We start from the raw sequence: 13,220 nt of genomic DNA on the forward strand, positions 1-13,220 counted from the left end.
GCTAATTCCAAACAGGATGAACTTTATTTTATGAAAATTGGACTTTGGGGTCAAAAGTTACGTCACTTTGAAAATTGACAATTTTCTACTCATTTCGGGTCTGGACGTCTCAGGTTTTATCAATGAAATATTCTGGAAGGGGTAGTGCAGGAATTAGAGCTTATTGTCTCTGGTGATCTGTATAAAAGTATAGCTAACCAATATAGTCTTGGTGCTCGGCTATACAATACTTATCTCGAGAAGCTGTTCCTTGGGTGAAGTTCTTCGAAACCGATATATTCTCAATACAATGGTTTATTCAGAACGTTATACAGTAGTAGCGTATAGAGCAGTGGTCGGGAACCTTTTTCTACCGAAGAGCCAAATTGGCCCAATATTTTCAATTGTAGCTCCCAAAGAGCCATACATATCAATAAAGTGTTACGTCACAATTGAAAATCCGTGACGTTTTGGTGGCACTAATATATGGGATCCGTAGTGTGCGCCATATTTTTCTGTCCACATGCGTAGGTGTAGTCTTAACATTTGTGACTACAGCAGTAGGCCTGCATAACTACTGTAGGGTGTGATACGTCAGTGACGTTGGATTACGGTTGGAAAGGGAGGCAGTGCGTCAGATGTCATCATGGATGAGTGAAGTAAAATTGTGAAACCTTCAATTATTATCGGTATTTTCTATCGATGTTTAATAATTACTATAGATTTAACATTTTTAGTCCAAAAATCACGGAATTTACATATTTATTGTTAGAAAATAAAGCGCGAAAGGAAGGGTAAGGCACAGATGAGTCACAGACACGCCAAGCCTCACCTGTGATAGCGGAACTCATCGTAAATAGCTCTTAATCAAATGTAATTGTCGCCCTGATTCTGAAAATCTATAAGTACTGATCGACTTATTAAGTATTAGGCGTACGTAACCTTGCGCTACATACCTACATTTTACGGCGGTGCTAGAAAGCTATAGCCTACTTACCAACACGGCCGTAACAGCACTTCGTCAGCCCCCCTCCCCCCAAAAAAACTCTGGTCTTGCCCCCCCCATAGGGTGATAAACATAACGGGGACCCCCGGTTGAGAACCACTGTACTAAACGAAAAGAAGCACACGATTTCAAATTGGTATTTCTTCATTGGCATATAATTATTCCATGTGAGATGGTATTTGTCTTCTGAGGTTCATATTGCCAAGACAGGAACATTCGGCGCCAGTCATTTAGGCGTCTATGGACAATTAAACCTATCTGTATTTTGTATATATAACGAAGTTTTCGGTCAGCGTAGGGGCAGTCCTTTTCGGCCAAGGTTTTCGCTCTGCCGATCGTTCTGGCACACTTCTTGGAATCGCATGTAATATGTCCTAAATCGTTATATGTCTTGGTGCGTCGTGGCGTGTTAATGGCCAACGCCGATATGTCCATATCTATAAAACTTTCGTGTTTTTACTTGGGGGAAGAGCACTAAATAATCAAGATATTGGGCAACTGGAATTCGCGCAAACGCGAAAATTTTCTGAAAAAAATGCATAAATTTTCAAAAAATACTGTATAATTTATACTAATCCACGAACTAATTTTGAGCCGCCTTCGAGCTCGGCCCCCCATAGGGGGTTTGGGGTGCGGCAGTTACGGTCCTGCTTACCAATCAAGAACATGGATAGCTATTGCGTTGTTTTTAATATGAATTTGTAACTGTGAATGTCACTAACAAGGCAGTATATGTCTCGGCGTAGATTATAAAGACAATGTGTATTTGGAAACTGCATTGCCCTACAAGCGTGGCCGGCCATGTCCGCTATTCTCTTCGATTAACCAAAGCATCGTGCAATCCAAGATTTCGACGCGCGCGATGCGGGTATAGATCGAATTCGTGAGTTGTGTTAGTCGTCGGCGCGACATCAACTTAAATTTGGGGATTTTGATAAGAGGACGGTGCCAGCCCATAACCATAGATCAGTGGTTCCCAACGTGAGCGATATTGCCCTCAGGGGGCGATTTGGTGGTCTAGGGGCGAAAATAACGAAGGGGGCGAAAACGGACAAAGGGGGCAATAGCGCTTAAAACCGGCTATATTGGAGTCAAGTCGGAGAAATGACCTTTTTTTGTTTTTTGTTTTAGTTAGCCCCTGCCCTAGATAGTGGTGGATATCCCACTGTCTTGACCTCTCAAAGACATGTTTATGCTGCCACGGGAATAATTATTCAGCCCGTCATGAAAATTTACTAGCAATATTCATAAAATACGCCCAAAATCAAGAATTTCTGAAAGAGCCATATCTTACACCCAAAAGAGCCATATATGGCTCGCGAGCCATAGGTTCCCGACCACTGGTATAGAGTCTCATAATCAAAGTATCCTCTAACACGTGTTACATACACTTTTATACGAGTCCATATAGCTTAGTGGTCTCGAGTCATCACAAGAAGTAGTTTCTTATGCGAGACATAGCAGAATATCATGGACGAGTGAACACAGCGGAATAGCTGCAGTAGCTAGATGTTGGACAACAGTGGAGATACGGCTCTTGAATTTATCTGAAGCTTGTCTGATCGTCTATATATAGAAATTAAACATGGAACTACAACGACCGATTTTTTGCAGCTTCGTTCCGCTTCGCCGAGGCTGGAGTGGAGAATTGTTTTGCGTAAGCGACTGTAGGATTTCTGGCAATTCAAAAGCTATCTTCCCGAGCGCAGAAATTATTGAATCTGGTCTTGATCGAAAGCTACTGTTGCACCGATTCCGGAAATATAAATTAAAATAATGATCAGGCACTGATCCACCTAGAATCCATCCTCCAAGTCTGAAATATTGGCATTGTTCGAGCAATCGGAGAGTCACAACGGGTCATTGTTATGGCCATTGTGTTGCGGTTACCCGATTGTTCTGAACAATGCCGATATTTCAGACTTGGAGGACCGATTCTAGGTGGATCAGTGCCTGATCAATATTTTAATTTATATTTTCGGAATCGGTGCAACAGTAGCTTTCGATCAAGACCAGATACAGTAATTTCTGCGCTCGGGAAGATAGGTTTTGGGTTGCCAGAAATCCTACAGTCGCCTACGCAAAACAATTCTCCACTCCAGCCTCGGCGAAGCGGAACGAAGCTGCAAAATCGGTCGTTGCCGTTCCATGTTTAATTTCTATAGTCTATATTTCCAAGTGAAATTTAATACCGTGTAGGTTAGGGTCAAATGTTAAATTGGGGGGGGGGGGGGAATCTAAAATCAGTCAGGCGTTATACACGATTTAGACTGCGGATTGCTCAGAAACATATTAAAATATTTTGGAAAAACCGATCTTAACTGAAAGTTTGCTTCAAGGAGAATTCGTTCATAGCTGTTTGATTTGGGTTTTTAAACTGTAAAGTGATGAAATTGCAGTTTCAAGAGCACACTTCATTTATACACGAAAATGCAGTACTAGTAGGGCGTGTTAGGACATCGAGTCCGGGGTGTGTGCGGACATCATGTCTGGGGTGTGTTTGGACTGTGTTGCCATTCGGACATCCTGTCTGGGATGAGTTCGGACTGTTTTGCCCCTCGGACATCGTGTCTGGGGGGTGTTCGGGACATCATGTCTTGGGTGCGTTTGGACATCATATGTGGGGTGTTAGGACTGTGCTGCCACTCGGACATCATGTCTGGGGGGTGTTCGAACATCATGCCTGGGGTGTGTTCGGACTGTATTGTCACTCAGACATCGTGTCTGGGGGGTGTTCGGACATCATGTTTGGGGTGTGTTCGGAATGTGTTGCCATTCGGACATCGTGTCTTGGGTGAGTGTTTCTCAACCCCAGGCATGGTCTGGACCTGATATCTGCGTGCTGAATGGACACAGACATGCTTTAGACGTGATACCCGCGTCCTAAATGACGCGTGACCTATATATGACCTCTATGTTTGCGGTTTTTGGTGATATCTGCGATAGCAGAGTATATCCACTGTAGCGATAGCCGAGTTTATCCATAATTCCACATCCACAGTAGTGATATCTGTGATAGCTGAGTATATCCACAATTCCACACCCACAGCAGTGATATCAGTGACAGCTGAGTATATCCACAGTAGTGATAGCTGTGGACGTAAATATACTCATCTATCACTACTGTGGATATACCGAACTATCGCAGACAAGATGTCCGAGAGGCAGCACAGTCCTAACACCCCAGACATGATGTCCGAACACGCCCTAGACACGATGTCCGAATGGCAACACATCACCGAAGCACCGAATTTTGCAAGTTGACGACCTATATCGCTTCAAAGTATCAAAAGTCATTCACAAATATTTTTCCAATAGTTTGCCTCCTGTGTTTGATGACTTTTTCATGCCTGCTAAAAATGTCCACTCCCATTACACGAGATCCTCGTCTAAAGGAAATATCTACTTACCCCCACCCAATAGCAACCTAACTAAGAGGTCTATCGACTACTCGGGACCTATCATCTGGAATGCATTACCACCACATATCCGTGAATTACCTTATAATAGATTCAAAAAAGCCCTTCTTGATCACCTCTTGTCGTTACACTAACACTGTTGCCCTACCTCGCCCAGACATTGCTTCATTGATCATTTGCTACCATCGTTTAATTTTTAACTACCTTAACATTTTTAACAGCCAGACTGTTTAGAGTCAAGTGCACCTGTTTGATGCTGATGTGATCAGACTAGATGACCTTCACGGTCTTATCGATCATTCCTATCTAATACCGAATACTGTGCATGCATATTTTCTGTACCACCACCACTGCCGTGTGTTATGTATTTTGGTTTGATGAAAATAAAGAGTCTCTCTCTCTCTCTCTCTCTCTCTCTCTCACGAAAACACCCTAGGCACGATGTCCGAATTGAAAAACTGTCCAAACCCACCCAAAACAGGATGTCCCAAACACCCCCCAGACAAGATGTCCGAGGGGCAAAACAGTCCGAACTCATCCCAGACAGAATGTCCGAATGGCAACACAGTACGAACACACCCCAGACATGATATCCGCACACACCCCGGACTCGATGTCCGAACACGCCCTACTAGTACTGCATTTCCGTGTGTAAATGAAGTGTGCTCTTGAAACTGCAATTTCATCACTTTACAGTCTAAAAACCAAAATCAAACAGCTATGAACGAAATCTTGAAGCAAATTTTCATTTTAGATCGTTTTTTCCAAAATATTTTAATAAGTTTTTGAGCAATCCGCAGTCTAAATCATATAACGCCTGACTGATTTCAGATTTCCCCTCCAATTTAACCTTTGACCCTACCCTACAGGGTAATAAATTTGACTTTGAAATATGGACGATCAGACAAGCTTCAGATAAATCTAAGTGCCGCATCTCAACTGTCGTCCAACATCTAGCTACACCTTGAATATTTCCTTGACAAAACCTGAGAAGTGCAGACCCGAAATGAGTAGAAAATTGTCAATTTTCAAAGTGACGTAACTTTTGACCCCGAAGTCCAATTTTCATAAAATAAAGTTCATCCTATTTGGAATTAGCTCATCTGTGCGTGTACCAAATTTCAGGAGATTTGAAGAGGTGGTGATGTGAACATCGGTTGTCTGTGTATGGAATGGCCCTTGTGCAATTTGCACAGACGAATCTTGCTGATTGGCAAGGTGCTTCTCGCTAATTGGCCGCGCGCAATCAATCAATCAATCAGGTTTATTCACATTTTCATCGTTTCAAAACATCACAAGACTGCGATACAATGAAAAGATAGGAAGGTGTCGAAACAACTTTGAGTAGCCATTAAGATCAGACACCCACCTTAGCCTAGGCGAAGTAAATAAGAGGCATGCACATTGAATGAAAGGTATGCAGAGAATATAAGACGCAAGCGACAAAATGGGGTGGCATGTGGCGGAGGGCGAGGTCGATGTTAGGTCGTGGTCCGGTAATCCTGAAAACTGTATTGATTTAGAAGAAATTGCTTGTATTTCGACTTGAATGCGGACATGCTCGACGACTGTCGGATAGCCGGCGAGATGCTGTTCCACAATAGGGGTCCGGCATACTTGATAGAGCAATGCGTTTTCTTGTATTCAGTCCTGATCATATGGTAGTTGTTCTTCGTTGACGCGCGTGTGCTGTATTTGTGCGCTTTTGTCTCCGAGGTGAAGTAGTCCTTGAAATTTGAGGGACATTGACCGCAATGGAACTGATACATAAACTTGGCAATTTCTAGCTTCCTCATATCTTCTAAGTTTAGAACACCAAATCTTTTGAGAAGCGATTTATCAGTTGCACATCCAGGCCCCCTTGGGGCTTTGGCAATGATACGGATGATCCGATGTTGAAGTTTTTGCAGTGGGTCAATTGTATTCTTGCAGGCAGCACCCCAACAAAGAATTCCGTATTGTAACTTTGATAGGAATAGAGAGTTGAAGAGTATCAACAGCACGCTGACTGGCAGAATGTAGCTAAGGCGGCGAAATAGACCACATACCTTCGATAGTCGTGGTTTGAGTGATTGTATGTGACTCTTCCAGGACATGTCCGAATCCAGTAAAACACCAAGGTATTTGGCATTTTTAGTGTTGGAAATTGGTTGGCCATGGTCAGCGATGTCAACGTTTAGGTTATCGCAGGAGTTCACGACCAATAATTGGGATTTCGCAGCGTTAACCCGAAGACTAGTAGCCTATGGGACGTCCACTCATGCACTTTGGGCATTTGATCACTGGTGACGGCATTCAAGCTTGCGGTAGTAGGTGCGTGAGATAGGAGGTGAGTATCGTCAGCGAAGAGTGTGGTATTCAATGATGAGGTTTCAAAGATATCATTGACATATAAAGTAAAAAGGACAGGTCCAAGAACAGAGCCTTGCGGAACACCACAGGTAACAAGGTGGGGGGAGGACAAAGTGTTGGGTATCGAAACCATTTGATATCTCCCAGTCAGGTAGCTTTTCATTAGCTCTAGTTGTGGACCCCGGAACCCGTAGCGCGCCGATTTTGAGAGAAGAATACTGTTATCGACGCAGTCAAATGCTTTTTTTAAATCAAGAAAAATGCTACATCCCACACTTCGTTTCTCCAAGATGTCATAGTACTGTTCAGCCACTGTTAGCAGGGCATGCGAGGTTTGATGTTTTCTGCGGAAGCCGAATTGTTGTGGATAAATGATAGACATCTTGGCGAGGAACGAAGACAGGCGGGAGAGGAGCAATTTTTCGAAAAAAATTCCAATACACGGTAGGACAGATATAGGTCGGTAGTTGGTGACATTAGTTCTATCTCCGGCTTTGTAAACCGGGACAACTCTGGCAGTTTTCAGAAAATTCGGGTAGACACCATTTTCTATCATGAAATTGAAAAAATGGGCAATGAGATGATCGATGTGTAGGCTAATCAGTTTTAAAAACCAGGCTGGAATTGGATCATATACAACTGCCTTGTTAGATTTAAGTTCATGTAACACTCATAATGAGACTTATTGAAACTATTACTACAAAGTGTAAAACGCATTAGCAACGATACTCTTTTGTCCGGTTAACGGGCAGAATTATATCCGGATAACAGATAGAAAAAAAACCTACGGTTAATCGGTTAACCGTTATCCGGATAACCCAACCCTAGTCAGAAGTAATACAGCAGTATCATTGCCGCGACGCCAGCTGAGCAGTGAGCACTCACTCTCGACGCGCAGCCACTCATTTCCTCCTGGGCTATACGCTCTCGTTTCGCCAGACAGCATGGTTGCGTTACTATGCCATTCTCCATAACAATGAAAAAAATGGAGGCTGATTGTGGAGTTCCGGGGCCATGAGCGAAATAAAATTTATATTTTCGTAATCAGTACAGCGGCAGCCTTCGATTGATACCCGTTTTTATCAAATTTGATGCTCGGCTAGCCGGTAAAAAATTACCGTCAAATTGCCTTTAGCCAAATGGAATGTATGACGTGGACCAATTTCATTGAGCCGTGAGATTTGCTTGTGTCCACACCATATAGCAGTGGTTCTCAACCTTTTTGACCTCACGGCACCCTTTGAAAATGTAAAATAGTTCGTGGCGCACTTGGTTCTCAACTTTTTTTGGCTTATTACGGCACCTGAAAATTACCAGAATTCTTAGAAGCACCCACAGTCGTACAGGAGGGTCTCTGACGAAGTACTTCTACCTTTTCGGAGCACTCAAGTAGGATTTGCTCAGCTTCAAAGAAGAAATTACGGTATCTTCTATAGGCCTATCTGCGGACATGTTACAAATACGTCTACGAATGGTATGGTTTGACGCGGCAATTATTTCCAATTCTTCCGCAGCTTTGGTCCGAAAGATTATTTTACAATTCTAGTGCAAGCCGAAGAATAGCTTTCTCCACTTCCGTGCGAGGATTTGAATTTTTAGCTATTACCTCTGCACCCACATGACTAGCCTTCTGCGATCTCGTTAAAACTTTGGTCTGCGCTTATGTACTATATTTCATAAGATTTGTTTGACAATAAACTCTGCCCACTACCGCATTGTCGATGTAAATAACCAATTAACAGGCCAACACGATCGTCACAAACGGATACGGATGCTTAGAGGTGAATTCAAGGATCCCAAACGCATTTCCGCGCATATCGTGTAGCACGCCTGATGACAGCAATACCTCAATTGTTCTACTAGCAGGGGCAGCCACCCGCAGTTCAATTATAGTTCCAACAAACCGGGATAATAACCGCAGCGGCAGGAAATTTCTTAACTGATGTAATTAGATCAACTTTACTTCTCAATTCTCAAATTCGTGGCCGGTAACATAACGTTGCACTCCGAGCCTACATTGCATGGCAGTGCCGACATGCTGTCTAACAATCGCAATGTGGATGTCTATTATTTTTAATTAGAATTTGTAAACGTGAACATCACTTCTAAAGTAGGGTTACCATACGTCCTCTTTTAAGAGGATTTGTCCTCTTTTTTGAAAATGTCCTCGGAGAACGCCCAAATGTCCTCTTTTTTGAGAATTTCGACTAAATATAGGGCAAAATTCGACCGAAATACAGTAAATCAGCACTGAAGTAACGCTCCGGCGGCTATTTCGGGAGCTGCAGCAGAAAGCTGACCTTTTATTTTAGTCAACCAACTGATAATGTGAAAAAAAACTGTATTTTGGGGGGGAGCTGAGTCAGAAAGTTGACCTTTTTTTAGTCAACCGACCACAAAGTGCAAAATATTTACTATTTTTTCGGGATTTTCCGTCCGGTATTGCAAGTCTGAAAATTTTGAAAAAGTGTCCTCTTTTCAGATTCCCAAAATATGGTAACCCTATTCTTAAGGAATTCATTTCTCGGTGGTGATTGGGAAGACGATGAGGATTCGAAAACTGCATTGTCATACAAGCGCCGCCATGGCGGGCTATGTCGGGTAAAGCGAATTCGCGGAGGATATTGATTGCAGGATATTGATCGTTTGCTATAGATTACAATTATTTACGCATAATTTCAAAAATTTGGAATAAATCTTTCGCGGCACACTTGCGAGACGTAAATAGCACACCGGTTGAGAACCACTGCCATACAGGATACCATGGTTTAACGGACCCCGACCTGACATATTGTCGATATCGCCTTCCGACACATGTCATCTCTTTATGTTGCCTCTGCCCTTATCTTCTTATACTTTTCATTCAATGTGCATTGTGCATATGCCTCCTTTTTACATCGCCTAGGCCAGGTCTCTGCTGCTGATTTCAGAGACTACTCCAAGTCGTCTCGACACCTTCATATCGTGTCATTGTATCGCAGTCTTGTGGTGTATAGAGATGACGAAATTGTTAATAATAAATCGAAATGTTTAATTAAACTTCAGCTACCTCAACGCCTTCAAAATACCTTATCGCCGCTGGATAGAATGTGAAAGTATCCATGCTTATTTTACTATTTCGTTACCCAATTAATATGCTCCCGTACCCTATATAGTCTCATGCAGCCTACGTCGTCAAGTTTTAAATCGATTGACTGCTTGCTGGTCTCGCTGACTTTTCGGTCAAAACTTCGATACTAGCAAAACTTTCCTTATCTGATTAGATTCTACTGTTCCCTTTTCTGAAGGTGGCCTAAATCAATATTCCAATACCCTTCACTGAGATCATGGCCATTTCCATGCAGTGTTCAGTTTTCAGCAATTCCGCATATTATACAAAATTTGTACACCGTCATGCTTGTAAGATCTTTGATTTACCGAAAGAGAGTTTTATTTCAGTAATATTCCGATTTATCAGTGCACAAAAGATAGATAGCTCGTCCACACATCGATAATTTACGTGATCATGATACACGCACAATTCATAAACGCGTCCAACACTTGTATTAAATGGTAGACAGCTACTTACAGTTTATTGCACATCATCAGTGAAATCGATGAAAAATAAATTAAGTTATTTAGCGCAAAATAGTAAAAATGACGAATCCACAAGGGCTGTCATAGTAGAGCGTCTCGAACGATTTGTTTTACTTTATACCATGCCGCATTCTCTCTCATCTTGACATGTTTTTGAATATAGCATCTCGACGACCTCATTCGTCAGTTCTTTAATGCTGGAAGCCATTATCACTTTACTCCTATCCCCCGTCAGAAAAGTCATCTGCTGCATGAAGTTTTCCGTTGGTCCGATAGCTAATGCCAGAATCTTAAGAAAAGTACGGCTGTGTATTGCGGAAGTCATAATCAAAATGTGGTCATCATTGTACCTCTACTCCATCGCGGCGCAACTCAGCAGCGGCCTTAAACATTTCTTCTGGGTCTTCTGCTGCTCCGTCGGTAAGCAAAAACAGCATGTCGGGGACATCCTTTCTGTTTCCGCGATCACCGAATCTTTTCTGCGCGTAACGAAGTCCTCTTCCGGTCATAGTTCCTTCAAAATTAAATTCAAACGTATAATAACTTTCACCTGTGCAATTCAATCATCTGATCAATACCTGATCCCATTTTATTCATTTTACCGACTTGACTAATGAGATGAGCCTTTTTCCTGTAGCGACCGAAAAACATGCTTCCTTCGGATCGATACGCGGTGCTGAATTGAAACACCGAGAAAAGCGTTGCATCGTTGCCGTAACTAAATTTCCTGTAATTTCTCGCAATTAGTTGTGGTCGCAGAGACGATGCATTACGAGATCTGCTTACTTTATGATATTTTGAACGAATGTCATCATGCCGTTCCAGCCCTCTCTGTTAATGGAGCCAGATGAATCCATCGCTATCACGATGTCCCTTTTCACCTTCGAGCAATCAACTTGAATACAAACCACAATGTATCAAAATCAAACCTTTGAATTGGGCGAATATTCAATGAGAACTTACTGCAGCAAGGTCTCTTCGACCAGGTTTCGTTGCGGTAGCAGACAACCCCACTTCTTTGATCCGGTACGACGCTGTACGGTTCCATACATTCAAATTCGCATACAGTTCCGTCAACGTTGAGCTCGCTATCGCACGTAATTTTTCCATGTTCTAGTTTTCCGATGGGCGGGCATGTTGGACGTACTAAATTGAGGTATGGTCAAAGTAGTCATTGTTGGTACTCAAATACAACTACATGTAGCGATAGCTTCAAGTCCTGTTAAAACTATTTGAAGTAGAAGTACAAAATAAAAGGTCTTAAAGTAAGTAGTTTGAATATAAGTAGTTCCGGACGAGGCGACACAGGCTGGAAGTGATACGACTCTACCCATATACTGATTTATGACCTTGGACAGAAGTTAATAGTAAAATGTAGGTATTGTTCAGATTTACGAAATAGAAGAAAACCATTTGAGGACTTCGTAAAAGTAGAGGTACTTAGGTAATAGTAACCACCTATAATAATAATAACATGAAATAACTTGATAACATAAATTAAGATCACAATAACAGTTGTTTGACGCAAAATAGCTTATAGGCTACTCATTTGATACTTACGGTCGCATTTGGGAATTTTCTTCGACCAAACCGCCTGCCCTTCATGGAGATCGCAAGTTATGAAGCCTTCCCCTATTAGCTCGTAAGCTTCGCCTTCACATGAAAACACGCACACGGTTCCTACTTCTCCCGTACCATCGCACTGCACGTTTCCGTTTTGTAATTCCTCCGGGACGGGACCACAGAAATCTAAAACAATTCGGATTACATAACAGAAGCATGCCCGCGTCGTACTAATTCAGAGGTATTATTACGTTCACATGTTGGCATCTTATCATTCCATTGCGCAGATGCGAAATCGAATTCGCATGTGACGCGAGCGGCGCCCTTTAGTCGATAACCTTGTACGCATTCGAATGAACAAAGTGTCCCCGCGTCGAGGTGACCATCGCAAGACATGAATCCGTTTTTCAACTCGGGTAAAAGTTCGCATGTTGCTGTAGATAAATCAAAACGTCAATTGTCAGCGATTATCCGTCGTACATGTATAGGCTAATTCACAGCGAAACGGAACTCACGAATGCAAACTGGCACCGGATGGTACCAATCGGCGCCGTATTCGGACGCTTTGCATACAGTCTCGGAATGTCCCTCCAGTCTGAAACCTTCGTCGCATCCAAAGCTGCAGAATGTGCCAATTCTTCCTTCGCCGACACACTCCTTGAAACCGTATTCCGGAGATTTTGGAAAGGGTTTGCAGACGGCTGAACACGTGGAATTAGGTTATAATTTTCGATGCGGCCTATGCCCACGTGATGATTTTTCACTTACGATAACACGAAGGAGTTTCATTCGACCATTCGGGGCCTTCGCCTCCGATCTCGCATTCGGTGATCATACTGCCACTGAGTTCATACCTCTCCTGACAGCGGAACGTACATTGAGTGCCAACCTCCCCTTCGCCGTCACACGAAGTGTATCCGAATTCTGGTTCGCCAGGCATGGATTTACAGATCGCTATAAACGAAAAATTCAAATCAGTAATTGAAGGCTAAAACTTTCCGATATAATACTCACGTTCGCATACGGGTACTACTCTGTCCCATCGCGCTTCTCCCAACTCGTCAGTACGGTGGCAGGCAGTGGCCGAATGTCCTAACAACTTAAATCCGGGCTCACACGCGAATTCACACACCGTTCCTAGTTCGCCATCACCGGTACACTCCTTGATTCCGTTTTCTGGAGCTTTCGGAATGTATGTACACCGGACTGGGACGAAGGAAAACTCTTTAAGACACCACAGACGTTTCGAAGATGATCAATGATCATGGAGCTGGATTGGAACTTGGAAACATGAATTGTAACTTTCATACATCAGGTAGGCCCAC

The 13,220-nt window shown here is 42.8% G+C and overlaps 1 protein-coding gene across 1 annotated transcript in view; it reads right to left on the reverse strand.

Moving 5' to 3' along the window:
- Positions 1–10,150: 10,150 nt before the first annotated feature.
- The window catches only part of LOC145441547 (complement component receptor 1-like protein), a 4,748-nt gene continuing 1,678 nt past the window's right edge, over positions 10,151–13,220 (reverse strand). Inside the window, exons 8-17 of the mRNA XM_080319432.1 lie at positions 12,910–13,101; positions 12,664–12,849; positions 12,411–12,596; positions 12,147–12,329; positions 11,893–12,081; positions 11,296–11,478; positions 11,119–11,227; positions 10,911–11,059; positions 10,683–10,846; positions 10,151–10,621 (exon numbers count right to left, since the gene is read on the reverse strand). Coding sequence (XP_080175558.1) covers positions 10,448–10,621; positions 10,683–10,846; positions 10,911–11,059; positions 11,119–11,227; positions 11,296–11,478; positions 11,893–12,081; positions 12,147–12,329; positions 12,411–12,596; positions 12,664–12,849; positions 12,910–13,101 — 1,715 coding nt within the window. The 3' untranslated portion in view covers positions 10,151–10,447. The remainder of the gene's footprint in view (positions 10,622–10,682; positions 10,847–10,910; positions 11,060–11,118; positions 11,228–11,295; positions 11,479–11,892; positions 12,082–12,146; positions 12,330–12,410; positions 12,597–12,663; positions 12,850–12,909; positions 13,102–13,220) is intronic.

Source organism: Botryllus schlosseri, chromosome 6 (genome assembly GCF_051294905.1).
Source record: "Botryllus schlosseri isolate E-star chromosome 6, Bs_hap1, whole genome shotgun sequence".
Lineage (NCBI taxonomy): Eukaryota > Metazoa > Chordata > Ascidiacea > Stolidobranchia > Styelidae > Botryllus > Botryllus schlosseri.